This window comes from Mus caroli, chromosome 11 (genome assembly GCF_900094665.2).
Source record: "Mus caroli chromosome 11, CAROLI_EIJ_v1.1, whole genome shotgun sequence".
Classification (NCBI taxonomy): domain Eukaryota; kingdom Metazoa; phylum Chordata; class Mammalia; order Rodentia; family Muridae; genus Mus; species Mus caroli.
In genome coordinates, this window is record NC_034580.1 from 74,597,660 (window position 1) to 74,614,884 (window position 17,225).

Here is a 17,225-nt window from a genome sequence, read left to right on the forward strand (position 1 = left end):
GCCTGAGGTTCTCGGCTGCCTGGAAGAGCAACATTCTCTGCACTCTCCCTTCCCTGGTTCCCTTGCTAGATCCCCCAGCCTGGCGGCTATCCCACTGTCCCTCCATGTGTGTGACTGTGGCTAGGAGGAGCCCTGTGTCCTGTGCTGCCAGTGTAGAGGACCAGATAACTTTGCCAGCCACAGCTGGTGGCAGCCTTCCCACTGAGCGGGCCCACTCCTGACGGGGCAGCTGCTGCCGTCAGGGTTGGTTTATTTTTATTCCCGCCTCTGGAGCCTGTAATCAAAGGGCAGTATCATACTGCTGCTTGCCACGGGGAACAGAGATGACGGGGTATTATTCACAGCCAGGCCCTGGGAATGGGGCAGTGGCTGGCTACACTTTCATCTCTGAGGGAAACGGAGGTTGTAGACTCAACTCCTTCAAGGTTGCTCCCTTCAGCTCTGCTCTAGATCAGGGGTCTTCCCCTGGCCCTGTGACAGCTGTGGTAAGGGCAGCATTGAGAGCAGCACGCCATGGACCTCACACCCTGGCCAGAGTCAGCTGACCAAGTGCAGATTGCAGGCCACATTCACTCCTACCTCCCGCCAGTCCTGGGTAGATCTGAGAATGAGAATCCTAACAAGTTCTCTGGACCAACCACAGGTCTACACACTGCTGGGAGCTGTGGACACTTTCCTACCCCAACCCCAGGCTGACTTTCTCCTGTGCCAGTTCACCTCCCAGGGCTCCCAGCTCTGACCAGTCAGTCGGCTTTCGGTCTCAGAAGCACCGACAGTCCTGGGGGAGCAGGCAGCAATGGTCCCAAGTCACAGTTAGGCCACCTGGTTCACAGTCCACATCTTTGTCTGCTGCCTCGTGTTCTGTGACTTCTGTTTTCTCACCTGCAGGATGAGGGTGAGACAGCCTCCCTCCTGTGCTGTTAGGCAGGTTGTAAAGACAGTGCTTATGTTAGAAATCCAGCTCACAGAAAGTATCATCTCAAAGGTGAGCAGTCGGGATGTAACTCAGTTGGCGGAGAGCTCACTTAGCATTCATGAACCCCCCAGTTTGATTCCCCGGCATGATATAAACCAGGCCTGGTGCATTCAGAGGGCTAGAGAGGGAGCGGCAGGGGGGTCAGCAGTTCGAGGCTAACCTGAGATACTTATTGTAAAACTTTAATTTAAAAAAAAAAAAAACCTTCTATTTTATGTATGGGTGTTTTGCCTGCATGTGTGTGCACCACGTGTGTTTGCTGTGCTTGTGGAGCCCAGAGGAGGGTGTCAGGGTTCCCTGGCACTGGAGTTACAGCACTTTGTGAGCTACCATATAGGCTCTGGGAATCAAACACAGGACCCCTGCAAGAGCAAGTGTCCTCAACCTGCTGAGTCACCTCCCAACCTCTAAAACGATAATTAAAAATAAATACATTTATCTATTTATTTTGGTGTTCTGAGACAGGTTCTGCTCTCTCTGTAGCCCAGGCTAGCCTTGAATTGCCTCAACCTCCTGAGTTGCTAGGACCACACCTGCCTGTTTGAGCGCATTGTTGAGGTTGAAAGTGATGTTGAGGGAGGTGAAGAGATTTTCCCAAGGTTACCCAGCCACCGAATGGTGAGGTTGGCCAGCTGTGTGTGAGTGTGTGGTGTGTGGTGTGTGGTGTGGTGTGTGTGTGTGTGTGTGTGTGTGTGTGTGTGTGTGTGTGTGCTATCACAGTCAATCCTCTGCTGGCCAGCCGCAGCTCAGCTGGTGGTCGGTTCCATACAGCTTGACTTTGAAAGACCCCTCCACACTCTGCTCTCTCTGGCCACACACACACTGTAGTTTCTGATAAATTCCAATCCCATTAGCCAGTCAGGAGATGTCTAGAGAAAACAGGTGGCCCGAGAGAGGGAGCAGCAACCCTCTGCTTCCCCAGGGTCTGAATGTCCCCTCAGGGACGTGAGGCCCCAGGCAAAGCGCCCTCAGTCTAGAAAGCTCGGCGTTTGTTATGCTAATGTGCATCAGCTCACAGAACCTCCCCAGTTTCTGGAAGAATGCACACTTGGAATCTTTGCCTTTGGTCTGGGCCGCGTGAACCTCACCCTCTGTCTGGCACTGGGTGGGTGCCATCAGGATCCTATTCTTGTTTTTGCCTCTGCTCCCAAGTGTTCCAGAAAAGCTGCTGTTCCTCGGGTCTCACTTTCTCCTTGCCTTGATTCTCGCCTCTTGACTGGTTCTCATGCTGCATTTGCTTGAGGGCCACCTTTGTGAGCCTGTCCCCGATGGCCCTCAGAAAGGGCTTTGTGTCCTGTCTCTTTGGTTGCCTGTGGAGTGTCCAGCGTTGCACCCACTTCCCACTCAGATCTCTGTCCCAGCTGCTGGGCAAGGGCAGGTCCTTGGGGACCTTTCTCTCTGCTTTCATCCCTGCTCTGATGGAGTGGGTCCAGAGGTCAGTGGCTGCCAGCTCGGGGCCCATTCTAATGAAGGGAACTGAATGCCTGGGCCGCCAAAACTGGCCCTTTGCAAAACAGTCAAGGGAGAGCCTGTCCCCAAGGCGAGCGTGCCAGCTCTTGTTTGCCCTAGCCTGGTATTCTTAGACACGGATCGGGCCATGGGGCCCCGAAAGAGGGGCCCAGGATGGGGAAGGCGACAGAAAGCAGGTTTATTTAGGGTGAGCTGGTGCCTTTCGTGGCATGGTGCCTTCAGAAACTGGAAGAGCAGCAGGGCACCTGGGGTAGGAGTCGGGCTCAGATCTAACAGGATCCTGATGCCAAATGCTTGGGACTCTGGACTTGGGGCCCTTCTGATCAGAGGTTCTCCCTCCATCTCCACAGAAGCCCACATAGCTGCAAAGCTGCCCTTGGGCAGCCTCATGCTGACCCGATCCAGCTGACCTTCTGCTGGATTTGGAAGGGCTGTGCACAGTGCAGGCAGGCAGGCCAGCATCCTGACCCTGCATGTCCTCTGGTGGGCCAATCTTTCAGAGTCTCAGCTTTTTAAATCTGTGAAATGGGGAGAATGGTATATACTCAGCTACATCCAGGTTAGGTGGGGCCTGAAGCTCTTTGCAGGCAAGGCACAGCATCAAGTATTAGTATTGCATGTGCACACCCCGGCAGGGCCTCTCTCAAGTTCTCGAAGGTCTAGGAGTTGAGGCTTGGAAAAGTTGCACTGCAAATGCAGTTAGCTGCACCCTGCCTGGTGGACCAGGGAGGGCAGTGCTGGCTGACTGTGAGTCCAGAAACAGCCTCCCAACCTCAGGCAGCCTTCCTGTGGTCCTCGGGCCCTGCATGCTGGTGCAGCCACTTCCACCTGTCCAATAGCCCTAAACAACAGCCCCCTCCTGGAATACTGGCTCACCCACATTTCTTTCCCCTTGGAAGGGGCCTTAGGTTCTATTGCTCCCTTCCTTGGAGGCCTGAAGGTGCACACAAAGAGACATGCATGCACGCTGGCCATAAAAAGAGTTTAGAAGCTTGAAAGCAAGCAGGGAGAGCCCACGTAGGAAGCCCAGCAAACAGTATGGAAGGAGCAAGCCTCTGCTGAAGGTTCCCACGGGCCCAGCAGAGGGGAAGTTGATAGTAGCTGTTCTGATCTGCCATGAGGAAGGACCAACCTAGCAGGTGGCCTGGGCAGCATGAGGATAGAGGCTATGCCGGCCACCACCATGTGTTGGGAGCCTGCCCCTAAATGCTCCTTGTGTGGTAAGTACTTTTATTCCCATTTCATAGCTGGGAGTATGAGGCACTAGGTAGAAAGACCAAAATCCCCACAGTCTGTCACTGGCCAGGAAGAGAGCCCCTCATCTGGCATTCATGTTGGCCACAAAGCCTATAGGCTGTGCCTGGACTTGGGTTAAAGTCAAGTGGTTAGATGCTGAGCCTGAAGCAGGAAAAGACTTCCTTGTCGGGGGCTGGATGTCCAGACTTTGGGTGAGTGCTTCACTGGTCAGGGCAGATCTTGGATGTCTGAAGAGTCCTCGGGCCAGGTCTGGTGTTGAGGGAGTCCCAGGAGCAAGCATGGTGGTCACACTAGGTCTTGGAAAGCCAACAACCATTATAAAGCTTTGTCTGGAAAGAAAACACTGCATGATCCCTCTAACCTACAGGACTTTACAGTTATTTTAAAGGGAGCTGGTGAACCGGCTTAGTGCTGAAGAGCAGTTGCTGCTCTTGTAGAGGGAGGGCATCTTGGGAGGTGACAGGTGACATGAGTTAAGCCTAAGGGCAGTGAGGCTAAGAAGATGTGAAGGCAGAGCCTGCTCTGCTGAGTGAGAGGGAACTTGGCTGATGGACTGTTTCAGAATCTGCTGCACTCTTCAGAGTGGGGCCTGGGAGACCCCGGGGGCGGGGAGGGGGGCGGGGGGCAAGGCGGCTGGGCAGAGACCTGAGCCATAGGGGCCCTTGGCTGTGTGCTAGGCCTCCAGGAGGCCAGATGGGGCTAATGCTCACACATGAAGAGCCCTTTTTGGCATTTTAGAGACTGCTGGGGTCTTTAATCTCGGATGGTAACAGCAGGTGACTGCAGACACACGACCTGCTGCTGTGGGGCCATAGGCTGAGACTCACCCTGCGATGGTCACCCTCAGTGAGCTCTGGGTGAATGCATGTCTGGTTAGCTAAGTGCAGTGGGAATGGGGCTGAAGGACACAGCGAGTGGCGGGGGGCGAGGGGGACTCGGCATCAAGTCTGTAGACATGTTCCCTTTGGATGCCTCTCAAGTATTGGGGCCATGTTACCAGGAAGTAGAAGGAGGAATTCAGATCCCTGTTGGCCCCAGCCCCTCATTCTCCTACCTTCAGAAGTGTGTGCTGTAGCAGGCCCTCCCCAGGGGGCACCCGGGCTTTCTCACCAAGGAATTGCAGCTACCCCTGGAGCCACCTGCCTTCCATTGCTGGCCAAGAGGGATTCAAAGCTTCTACCTCTGTGCTTTGTTTTGGGACCACCTGAGGTGATCATCCCTACTCTGGAGTCCTGTGAGAGCCGGTGAAATCCCTCAGCCTCCTGCCTTTCTTGTACTTTCAAGGGTCTGATGCCTAGGACACCCCGGTGGCTTCCTTCAAGCGGCTGGGTGCAGGGGTCTGGAACTCAGGAGAGAGGTCCAGGCTGGGTATCAACATGCAATGGAATTTAAAGCCAAAGGTCAGGCAAGGCATGAGTGTATGAATACACCCCCTTCTCCCCATCCCAAGGGAAGAAGGGACAGGGCTTTTGAAGCACAGGGTGAGCCATATTTAGAGCAGAGGTGGGCACAGGGGGAAGTCTGTATCTCCAGGGGCTCAGGTGTTGAAGAATGCTGGGTCATTATTCACCGACTCAGAGCTGCTGGTGACTTTATAGAGAACGCAGCCGCTGCAAATAATGATAAGGGGCTGGATGCCGTGGTGTATCCCTGTAACTTCAGTGCTCTGGGGGGCTGCAGCAGGAGAGCCAGGATTTAAAAGCCCTGTTTTAACTGAATGATGATAATAAAAATGAAACAGGCAGGGGGTGTAGCTCGGTGGGAGAGTGCTTGCCTCGCATGCATGAGGCTCTTGGGTTTGATTTTTAGTACCGCATAAAACCGGACGTGGTAGTGCATGCCTGTAACCCTGACACTCGAGAGACGGAAGCAGGAGAATAAGGGAAGTTTGGGATCACCCATTTACATATCCAATTTAAAACCAGCCTGGAATGCAGGAGGCCCCGACTCAAGGAACAAACAAATGAGCAGGAGAAACGGTTCAGCCACAAAGGACTGAAGACAGCCAAAGAGCACACAATCAAAGACAAAATATCCAGGGAAATGACTGCTGTCTACCCTGCTGTCCAGGTTAGAACCCCACACTGAGATACTAAAGTACAGGTGGCCAGCAGCAGGCCGGCTGGGGCTGTAGCCTGAGCAGAATGGATGCCAGGGGCCTCACCCTATGAGTGCAGCCCTGTGGTTAAGTTGAGACAGCAGGAAACCTGGCCTGAAAACAGCCTCTTTGTAGGGCAACCCCCAACTGGCCTTCTCTGGGCTCAGCCTCTCCAGTTTCCACCTGAACACAGTAGCTCCTTCATCCCTGGGCTGTGGTTTCTCCTTAAGTAGGAAGAACAGTGGCTCAGTGTCCCGAGGCCAGGCGCCTTTGGTTTTCCTTTGCTGAGCCCAACCCTGGCAGAGAAGCCACAAAGAGCTGTGTGTGTGTGTGTGTGTGTGTGTGTGTGTGTGTGTGCGCGCACGCGCGCGCGCGCGCGCTGAGAGGAGAAACCAGCCGGTCTATCTGCTGCTGTGGCCTTCTGTTTATCCAGGGATAGACTGGGGAGGGAGGCCCAAGTAAGCTGGTGGCAGTGGGCCCTCCTGGAGTCCTGGGCCTGCAAGCCTGCTGAGATCACGTGTCTGCTGCGGCTTGGGGGTGTTTTCCACTGAGATGATTTGGGAGACAATTTGGAGGGATTTGTTTGCTTTCAAAGTGGGATTATAAGCCTTTTAGTGTGTCCTAACCAGAAAAATCACTGTCTACATCTACCCATATCCAGAAGTAGGGGTGTGTGTGTGTTTCCTGAGACTAATGGCCAGCACCCTGGAGTGTCCCTTGCAGAGGCCTTCATTTGTGCTGCGAATGAGGCAGAGAACTAGGAAGGACAGGAGCACACTAAGGAGTGTCACAGCAACTCTTGGGAAGACTTAAGGGCAGACAGAGCTGAGGCACATGTGGGTGAATCCCCAAGACACCTGGTAAGAAGTGACCGTGCTGGACAGTGGTCACCTCTGGACAGCTGACGGAGAGCGGAGGGAGCCGCTTCCTGGCCCAGGTAGACCTGAGGTGAGTCTCAGCTCTGACCCAGGCTGGTCACTCCTTTATTCCCCTTCTGTAGTATGGGTCCTACCGCGGCAGCTGTGTGGCTGGTGAATGTGAGCAGCATGGTGAGGGAGGCACACAACAGATCGTCAATCATTGATGGTTCTTGTTAAGAATCAGCTGCAGGAGGCTGGGTGTGGTGGTGCGCACCTTGATTCCAGCACTTGGGAGGCAGAGGCTAGTGATCTCTGTGATTGGAGGCCAGCCTGGGCTACAGAGCAAGTTCCAAGCCAGTTGAAACGACACAGAGAAACCCTATTTTGGAAAACAATAAAAAAAAAATCAACACACACACACATAGGAAATGATCATTTCTTAGGGCGCAGACTCCACGGAGCAGAGGGGGTCTCCTCAGATCTGTTCTAGGATAAGATGATGTGTCTTGAAGGAGGCCTCTTTGATACCCTCACTATCTCTCTTCAAATGTATGTCTCAGAGCTGAGCATGGTGTCTGTCGAATGCCTTCACCGAGGAAGCAGAGATATCAGAGTCATCATAGCCAGCCTGGGCTCCACAGCAAGACCTCATCTCAGAAAGCCAACAGAGTCTTAGGAACTCCCCCAAAGGCTCCGCTAACCCACACCCGGCAGGCTCTCTGCCCTTCATGGTATGTGTGTGATCCTCAGCCTGCTGTATGCCTGACACATAAGGAGTTGAAAGACAACCGGGGACAATGTCCCTGCACCTCAGAAATAGCAACCTGGTGGGGGGGCCTAAAGAAAGGACAGTTCCTCACAGCGGCAGTTCTTATTCTTAAAGCATAGGGATCACTGTCACTTTGACAAGACAAGGGAATATTTAACCGGAGGTCACACTGTGGTAGAGTTTTACAGGAGAAACGGGAGTTTTCCTAATAGCCGGAAAGGACCGCATGTTTGATAATAAAACAGTATTCCCAGTTTGCTCCTACTTGTCTCTACTACACTCTGTGATTATAGGCGAGGCTTTTGTTGTTGTTGTTGTTGTTTTAATGTAGGCTTCAATTTCCCACTTAAACTGCCACCCCTTTTGGGACAGTTCATCCCCCCACCCCACCCCCTCTGTTCTGGAAAACTGGAGATTGAAGCCAGGGCCTTGCACATGCTAGGGAAGTACTCTGTCCTAAGCCACACTTCAGCCCTTTGAGGCTCTTAGTGAGGGGAAGTTACACTCGTGTGCCCCGGGCTGTTGTGCAACTGAACCAGGCCTGGGGACTGCTCACCGTTGCTTCCCAAACCCAACACCCCGTGGTGGCGCATGGAGAGGGTCCCTGAGGAGCTGCATGCCCGGCCCTGGCCCTGTGGTGGCTGTGATGATGAGAGGCAGGGGGCTTGAAAGTGAAGCCTGAGGTGTAGAAACCTGGTCTCTGCCAGAATTGTAGCTGGTGGGAAAGAGGCTAGCGACAGACAGCCCCTGATGTTGGCGGAGTGACAGACAGCTTTCCAGGTAGCAAGCAGGTATACTGTGACCATTTCCAGATGCAGAGATCGTTGCTTGAATCCTGGAGCTGATAAGTCTTCACACCCTAGTGCCTCTCTATCCCTCCCTCTTCGCTCCTCCTCCCCCTCTCATTCCAATATGTGCTGGGTTTTGCTGTTACTGTTTTTGAGCTAGCCCTGGCCCTGGCATTCAGTGCGGGCCCTGGCAAGCCATCATCATTTTCTTCGGAACCCATGCTTGCTTATCAGCGACTACCCTGATACTGCCAGTTCCACAGCACCCAGCCAAGACTTTGTACTGCTCACAAAGACCCTATACCCACAAGACCCACAACAGCATCTGGCACAAAGCATGTCTTCACCCATTAGGAAGGAGTACTGGAACAAGTGGTACCTTCGGCCATGACCATGTGGTCACGCCCATTGCTGTCAGCGAGCCTTCAAGCAGGGCAGCTGCTACGGCTTTCCCGCTCACCTGAACAGTTTATACCCAGGGTCACGGGCACCTGGCTTCACACTGCCGCTTGCCAACGGTAAGCCGCCTGTAGACAGTTGTGGGTTCTGAGAGAGTCAGCAAGCCGAGCAGGGCAGGAACCGCTGTCTTACCAGCCATTCTGAAGGCTCTCTAAGTTGGCAGTAATCGATCTGGGTGGGGTGACCTATCCTGACTGCCCTAGTCTAGGGGAAAGTCTGGAGAGAGAAGTATTTACACTGTCCTGGGTGTGGTGAGCAGCTACCTGCTGTCACCAATGGAAGGGAAAGGAACTTCCCTCCTAGTCCTCCCAGCTCTGAATCAAAAGAACCCCTGTTCCTTTCCCTTCCCCAGGCGCCTCTTCTTGGGTGACTGCATGACTCAAAGGTGTGTGTCAAAGAGGAAACATGGCTTTTCTCACCATCATCCCCTCCTGTCAGGTTTAAATGACTAAGAAAACTCACTCCTGTAGGCACTGGAGCTATAGGCCCAGGGTGGTGGTGTGTGCCTCTAATCTCAGGAGGCAGAAACAGGCAGTTCTCTGTGTGTGTGTGAGGGTTAACTCTGTCTCATCTATATATCGAGCTTCTAGGCTAGCTAGAATTACAAAGTGAATCCCTGCCTCAAAAAGGAGGAGGAGGGAGAAGCAGAAGGAGGAAGAGAGAAAATGGAGCTGTGTACCCTGAAGACCTGGTACCACCCCAATCTGCACACAATTTGCATAGGATCCAGCCAGGTATTAGGAAGGAGCTGGCCTGAGGCCCTGATGCTGCCTGCAGAGGAGAGATGCTTATTGCAGGATCCATTCCTGGTGTAGCACAGGGTGTGGAGGTGGAGGAGTCCTCGCCTATGCTGTCCAGCATCAGCTTTTCAGGAGAGGCTTGTAGATCCGGGAAAGCCAATCAAAGGGATGGGAGTGGGAAAGAGGAGAGGTCCTGCTTCCCGGGAAGATGCTTGGCTCCACTTCCCAGGAAGATGCTGTGCAGTCCATGGCACAAACCTGCTTGAGAGGAAGGGCTCAGGCTTCCAGGGGCTTCCGGGTTTCCTGAGTAGGTGATCGGACGTGACTTTCCTTTGGAGTGACAGATCACTTGGGGTGACTGACACTTAGGCTCCTGCCTGCCTGCTTGTACCTCTCTTCCTTTCCTGGACCACTATACTATTATGATACATCCATCCACTGTGTTCTGAGACTGGAAACTGAGACTTAAGTCAGCTGACACTTTCTAAGTGTGTACTCTAGGAAACTCTGAAGAGAGGTGACAAAGGACAAGAAGAGCATGTGGTGCACTCCCAGCAGGCTTTGCTGCACAGTGACACCGTATTGAACAGGAGTTGTCATGCCCAGGGTGTATGTGTTGACAGAAGCAACCCACTCATGTGACCCAGTGTGACTGATATTGACAGTTCTAGTTAATGACTGATGTCTATCTTGGAGAGAACTGGACTGGAGGGGGAGGAGGAGCCTGGCTAAGATCCTGCCTGTCACAGGTAGACTGGACAGCAGGAAGGAGTGAAGCCATTCCTGACTTGGAGCTGCTTTTGGGTGTGGTAACACTGGAGAAGTTGTAAATGTGGCCTCACATAGAAGACCATATGCTAAGTAGACATAGGGAAACTCTTAAATTTTTTAATCTTAAGAAATGTTTTAGCCAGGTGTGGCTGTACACACCTTCAATCCCAGCACTCGAGAGGCAGAGGCAGGTAGATCTCGTTGAGTTTGAGGCCAACCTGATCTACAGAGTGAGTTCCAGGACAGCCAGGGCTATGTAGAGAGACTCTGTCTCAAAAATATTTTTTTTAAAAAGATCTTTTTATTATACTTATTTATTGTGTGTGGGGATCAGAGGACAGTCTTTAGGAGACCATCATGTCAGATCCAAGCGTTGAACTCAGGCCATCAGGCTTAGTGGCAGCTGGCAAGTGACCTTACTGAACGAGCTATCTTGTTGGTCATTTGTTTGTTTGTTATCTCTGCAAGTATGTGCCCGATGCTGGGTGGTAAATAGATGTCAGAGGCAACTTTGTGGAGTATGTTCTATTTGTTTTTTCCAGCTAAGGTTTCTCTGTGTAGTCTTGGCTGTCTTAGACCTCTCTGTAGAGCAGACTGGCCTCAAACTCACAGAGATCTGCCTGACTCTGCCTCCCAGGTACTGGGATCAAAGGCGTGAACCATCACCACCTGGCTTTTCTTTACTGTGTGTGTGTGTACATGTGAGCTCACATGCCCTCAGACTTTAGAAGAGGACATGAGATCCCCTGGATCCGGAGTTACAGAGAGTTGTAAACTTCCTGACGTAGGTGCTGGGAACTGAACTAGGTCTTCTACGGGAGTAGCATGCGCTCTTACCCATGGGACTTCTCTCAGTCTTATCAGCTGCCTGGAGCTTTCATCTCAGGCAGGGTCTCCACAGAACCCAGGGGGTGTTCAAAGAACCCAGTTTGAGACCCCTGGGGCCAGACTTAGGTGGCGGTTTTCTATTTGCTGTTAGCCCACAGCTGTGGTCGGCTCACTCACACAGGTCGGTAAGCTTGGGTAACGCTAACACCGACGAATGGCTCCTTTTCTGCATCCGAGGTTGGGCGAGTGAGTCACTGGGTGCTGGCAGTGGGAAGAAACATCATTATAAGTCAGGAGGGGTGGACTCACCTAATAACTGCCCGTTCCCACCTACACCACCCAAATGACCCTGCGGTTTTGGAGGGCAGGGGTTTTGCCCGTTCCCACCTACGCCACCCAAATGACCCTGCAGTTTTGGAGGGCAGGGGTTTTGCTTGCTGACACTTTTCTCTGTCAGCTTCTACCAACTCTGTCATCCAACTTCATGGGAGTATGGTGTACCCACACCCGCAGGAAAGTCAGTCCTATGACAGGAAGAATCAATCTTTCAGAGTGGCTGGGCCATCTGAAAGTTATTCTTGGATACATTCTCTGGAAGAGGGTTTGTTTTGAATGTTGTTTTTTTTTTTTTTTTTTTTCTCCTCAAAAAGCAAGTCAGGTTCCTTAGGAGACTCAAGCCACTGGGCTAACAAGGTAAAAACAGCAACTAACTCCCTGCCACTCGCCGCCTCTGCCCGTCTCCCATCCAACAGAGCAGGAAGATCGGGCTCCACTGGCAGGTAGCATCAGGGCCTGCTTAATAGACAAACGCTGTGTGGTTTTGAGACTAGTCCTGGTTATCTCTGAGGTACATGAACAGAGAGTACATGAACTGTTTATCCAGTTTCCTACCTAAATACCGTTTGATGTCACAATGTGTAAAACACACCCATACCTAAGAGACTAAGGAATGCTAACGAAAGACACCTGATGTCCCCAGCCTCAAGGGCAAGGGCAGAACAATATTTCCTGCTAACTCATTCTTGGGTGCTTTCTTTGTACAGTGCTGGGTATTAAACCCAGGGGCTTTGGGCATGCTAGACAAGATGTCTCCAGTGGTGCCACATACCCAGCTCTTTTCTACTAACTCTTTCAACCTTCATTTGAGACAGTGTCATGGCTGGCCTAGAATTCCTACATAAACCAGACTAGCCTTGAACTCCCAGAGACCCCAAGCCTCTGCCTCATACATTTTAGGTGTTTTGCTATTGTGAGTTGTTTTGCTATAGTTTTCTTTATGTTTTTTTTTTTTTTTTTTGAGTTAGGGTACAGGGTGGCCCCAGCTGGCTTTACACTCACTGTCTAGCTAAAAGTGGCCTTGAACTCTTTATCCTACTGCCTCTACCGCCCAAGTGATGGACTTCCACAGAGCTCCACAGCCTTTACCCCCATCTGAACCAGGGGCACAGAGATTTGCCCTAACTCTCGGGTCCCCACATGTTGTTCAGTCCTTAAAGCCACTGGAGCCAGTCAGCGCCTCCACCTCAACGTCACTGCTTCTCCTCTGAACCCCACTGGCAGGTGGCAGGCCTCTCCGGGAAGTCTACGGGAAGATTCCTCCCCAAGGCTTTCAGTTCCTCCCTGCTCTCCACTTGACCCTTAGCCATGAAAATATTGTATCCACAGTATAGATAGGGCTCAGCAGAGGTGAAGAAACTCTACAGGAGCAGAATTGTTCTTTAATCAGAACAATCAGGGAGTGGAATGGAGACTATGCACAAGAGTGTAAGAGGCTTGGGTTTTATAGGGGGGAAAAAAAAGGAATTCTGGAGCGGGAAGATTCTTGTCCATAGACCTATTTTCTGCTTTCCCAAGGTTGCAAATGTTGGCAGAGGTCCTTATCACATTGGCATCTGTACCAGGAGTTCTCCTGGCATGTTGAGTCCTAGTCCAGACCCTGCTCCTAACTGCCCAGGGAGAGGCTCAATCTTTCTGCAGGGAGTTTCTCAGGCAGCCTGAAGCTTTCTCGTTATTAACCCTTCATATAGTTTAGTAATGACTTCTATTTTCTGAGTGCCTGCTTTCTCTCAGATTCTGTGCTAAGTATATATTTATGTGTATATGTGTGTGTGTATATATATATATGTATATATATATATATATATATATATATATATATATATATATATACATATATATTGTTGTTGTTCTTCCCAACATTTATTTTTGTTGTTTTTTTGTTTTGTTTTGTTTTTCGAGACAGGGTATCTCTGTGTTCCCCTGGTTGTCCTCGAACTCAGAAATCCGCCTGCCTCTGCCTCCCAAGTGTTGGGATTAAAGGCGTGCACCACCACTGCCCGGCCTCTTCCCAACATTTAAAAATGTTTCCACAATTTAATTTAATTCCCAACGATTAAGATTGCCAGGTGCACACCTTTAATCTCAGCACTATGGAAGCAGAGGCAGGTGGATATCTGAGTTCAAAACCAGCCTGGTCTACAGATTGTTTTCCAGGACAGCCAGGTCTATACAGAGAAACCATGTCTTGGAAAAAAAAAAATTCTTTGTAAATCGGGGGTCTAATCTAAGATGCCCATCACTGTTACCTCTAAATCCTAAAATGCCAATCACTGTTCTCTCAACTGAGTAGATGAATTAATTGCAGGGTCTTTTTGCCATGGCCTTGGCTCTGGGGCCTACACTGAGTTAGACAGCTGTCGAGTGCTGGGGTTAAGGGATCCCTTGCAGGGATGCTATGGTGTGACAGGCCTGGTCTGCACAGGTACCTCACTGTCTCACCCACACCCCACACCTGAAAGAGGAAGCGTCTTATTTCTATTTTATAGAGGAAGAAACTGAAGCCTCAGCACATTGGGCAACTTCCTGGTGGTACTGCATCTGCGCACACCTATCGCTTTGCCTTTTGGCTATTTTTGTTGAGAAAAAGGTCTCAGTTTGTAGCACAGACTGTCCTGAAACTCATAGCAATCCCCTGGCCTCTTGACTCTGTTAGGGTTACTGCCATAAACTACCATATCCAGTTCAACTTGGCTTGTAGGATAATAACCTAACCCACTTCCTGTGAGAAAAGTCAAAAGTCAAAAGTGACACCACCCACTCTATGGAGTTCTTAAACATGTCATCTGAGGAGAGGGGGAATCAGAAAAAAAGTGCTTACACAGACTAGTGTGTTTTAAAAGCCTGGGTTTCCCCGGCTTAGTGTGAGCTGGGGATGGGGAGGGTGTTATCAGGTCTCACTTTTCCCACTGGTTTGCTTAAATGACTGCAGATACCCGGAAGTCATGACTACCTCAAGTCCTACTTCCTGGACTAGTTCACATTATGGGCCTTGGAACCGATGAGGAGAAAACAAGATAGATCACCTGGATTTAACCACGCCAAAACCACTAGAGACCACCGAGTTCAGGTCTCAGAGCCAAGCACCTAAGAGTCTCTCTGACCTTTGCCTAGGGCTTAGCATTCAGTGTGCTCACAATGAGAGGGCACACAGCAACCCAGGAGATGGCCTGTAGCGTTCTCGTCTTACAGACTGAGTCTCAGAAATCTTATGGAAACTCCCAAGTCAAGGAGCTGGCAAGCAGGACTCAAACCCAGCTCTGCTGTCCTCCAAAGCCAAGATATGGTTCATTGACCCTGACTAGCTAGGATGGAGATTGGACTGAGACAGTGTGAGAAACTGTCTGTGGCATCTGTACACAGTTCCAAAGGTTATGTAGAAACTACATGACATAAATTCAGAGAAGGCCTTACAAGATGGGATTCACCAGGAGGTCCCCTCTAGCTAAGGCTGTCCAAGCAAAGCTGCAACTCTAGTGGGCTTTGACCAGGTAAGCAGAGAGGTAGTTGGAAATTTATTGCTCACACACAGCAGGTGAGAAAGAGGTTGAGAGCAAAGGGCCAGAGTAGTGGTTCTCAGTCTCCTTGATATTGTGACCCTTTAACACACAGTTCATCATGCTGTGCTGACCCCCAACCATAACGTTATTTTCATTGCTGCTTCATGACTGTAATTTTGCTACTGTTAGGAATTGTACTATAAATATCTGAAATGTGACCACCGTGAAAGGGTCACTCAACTCCAAAGGGGTTGCAGCCCAAAGGTTGAGAAATGCTGAGCTAGAGAGCAGCAGAGGTAGGGGTGTGTGTGTGTGTGTGGATGTGTATGAGTGTGAGTCTGTATGAGTGTGAGTGTGTATATGTGTGTGTGAGAGTGTGTGTGTGTGATGTGAAGTCACCTTGTCCATCCTAAGTATACCCGAGTATTTGTGTCAGAGTGTAGTGTATAAAGAACATGAGAACGCGGCTTGAGGCCAGTCAGGAAGGTAATCAGGCTTTTCCCGAGTGATGTAAAACACTACCGAACTGAAGGGAAACTGTGGTCCTAACATTTGCTGTCTTGCTTGAATTCTAACATTTCGGCCATATTTAAATCCTGAATGGTGTGAAAGCCTGAGAGGGAGACGGTGTTCCTGATGGAACTCTTTCTTTGTTGAGTTCTCCAGTTCTTATCTTGGTACTTGTTTCCTGTATACTTGCCACTTGTGTCTTGGTGCTGGGCTAGCTATGGATAGCTTTCGCTTGGTTGTGGGTAGGACTCCAAATCAGATTTCAGCTGGTGGTGGTTTGGGGCAGGCTTTTAGTTCACGAGTTTGAGCCGAACAGTGCTGCCTGAGTCTCGCAGGACTGAGATATTAAGTTTGAGTAGTGACATCAAACAGGGACATAGCATTGAGATGGCCGGAGAATTTCATCCAAACTCTGGTGTTTGACCTGCTGGCAGTAAACTGCACGCTCAGACAAGCTCCACCCACCGAGGCACCGACCGTGTGGCCATTGGCGGCCACCGCCTCCGCCACCTGCCCCTTACCTTGGGTGGGCGGGGCTACCTGGGCCCCGCCCCCTCGGCTCGAGTTCCCAGGCCTCTGAGCCTCAGGACCCGCCCCCTGTGCAAGGCCGGGCCGCCGGAGCCCCGGGAGCCTGGGCGCCTCGTGATGTCACGGCAGCTTTGATACAAAGAGCCCCTTCGGCCCACGCGGGTCTCCCGGCAACGGGTGCGGGCGGGGGCGGGACCGGCGGCTTCAACTGGTGCGGAGCAGCGCGCCTCCCGGATTGTTTTCTGAGCACGGTGCTGGCTTCGTCCCCGCGTACCCCGCCCGACCCGACGCGACCAGCGGCCGGCTTCTTGTTCATCTGCAGCGGCCCGACCTGCGGCCGGTCGGGGGATGCGCTCCCCGCCGGCTCCCGGATGCCAGGTAAGCGGCGACCGCGGGACGCACCTAGCTTGCACCAGGAGTGGGAAGTTGGTGGATTCGCCTCCACCCTCCCTGTGTTGGCCAGGGAGATCGGAGTACCTTCGCAAAACCACTGACCCCTCTGCTTGCTCCGGGCCTTCGGCCCGCGCTCAGGTGCGAGCATGAGCGGAACCAACTTGGTGCCCGAGGAGGGTGGCCGCGATCCCTGTGGCGCTGTTCCAGAAGTGTTTTAGGGGGGATCTGGTGGGACTGGGAAGAGAGCTTGTCAGCCCCCATCAGTGCCCTGCTCTTAGCTGGGCTGCTTCCCTAGGGAGCTGTAAGTGGTGAAGTTGTTTCCGTAGGTGATGGCGACTGCATGAAGCCAGTTTCCTGCTGTTCCCCTCTCCGGGGGCATCTGAGGGGTTAGAAGACAGAACCAGCCTAGTAGTGTAGGGATTTGAGACAGGACCTGCTTCCCCTCAGCAAGATGCTCCTATGGGTGGAGGTGTGCGCAGGCCACCAGCCTATGCCCTTGAGTCCTGTAAGAGCTCACAGTCCACCTCAATGTAAGTTGTTGTCATAGTTGCTTCTCCGTTGCGACAAGTGTTTCCCAGGGCCTAGCATGGAAGCCTCTGTAAACGTGGTACCAATACAGCCCTAGACAGTATCATCTCCCACTTCTGGTCTTGCTTTTCCCCAAAAGAGCTAGAAATGATTCGTTGCTGAACTTTGAAGGACTCGCCAGTTTTCTACTGGCTGATTTATAGCACCCCTTCCCCCTCCCCCTTAAAGTAGCAGAGGGGTCAGAGGTCCTGCCTCGTGCTTGCTGCTCTAGTCATTTTGGATTGGGCCCCACTTTGCACTGGTTCCTGATGCTCTCCAAGCCTCTGTCTCTCTTAACAGAGCAAGGGGCAGGTGATGATTGCTTGGGTTCCCACATTCCCTGGGGCAGTTTCCAGGGCCCTTCCCTGGTGAAAG

The 17,225-nt window shown here is 51.7% G+C and overlaps 1 protein-coding gene across 4 annotated transcripts in view; it reads left to right on the top strand.

Annotated features, from left to right (window-relative positions):
• Positions 1–17,225, top strand: part of Rab11fip4 (RAB11 family interacting protein 4) — a 106,553-nt gene that overhangs the window by 53,005 nt on the left and 36,323 nt on the right. Inside the window, exon 1 of one of the 4 annotated variants that reach the window (XM_021176629.2) lies at positions 15,974–16,268. The exons of the other annotated variants lie outside the window; for them this stretch is intronic. Within the exon in view, the coding sequence (XP_021032288.1) occupies positions 16,239–16,268 (30 nt within the window). The 5' untranslated portion in view covers positions 15,974–16,238. Of the gene's footprint in view, positions 1–15,973; positions 16,269–17,225 lie in introns of those variants that run through there. 4 annotated transcript variants of the gene reach the window in all.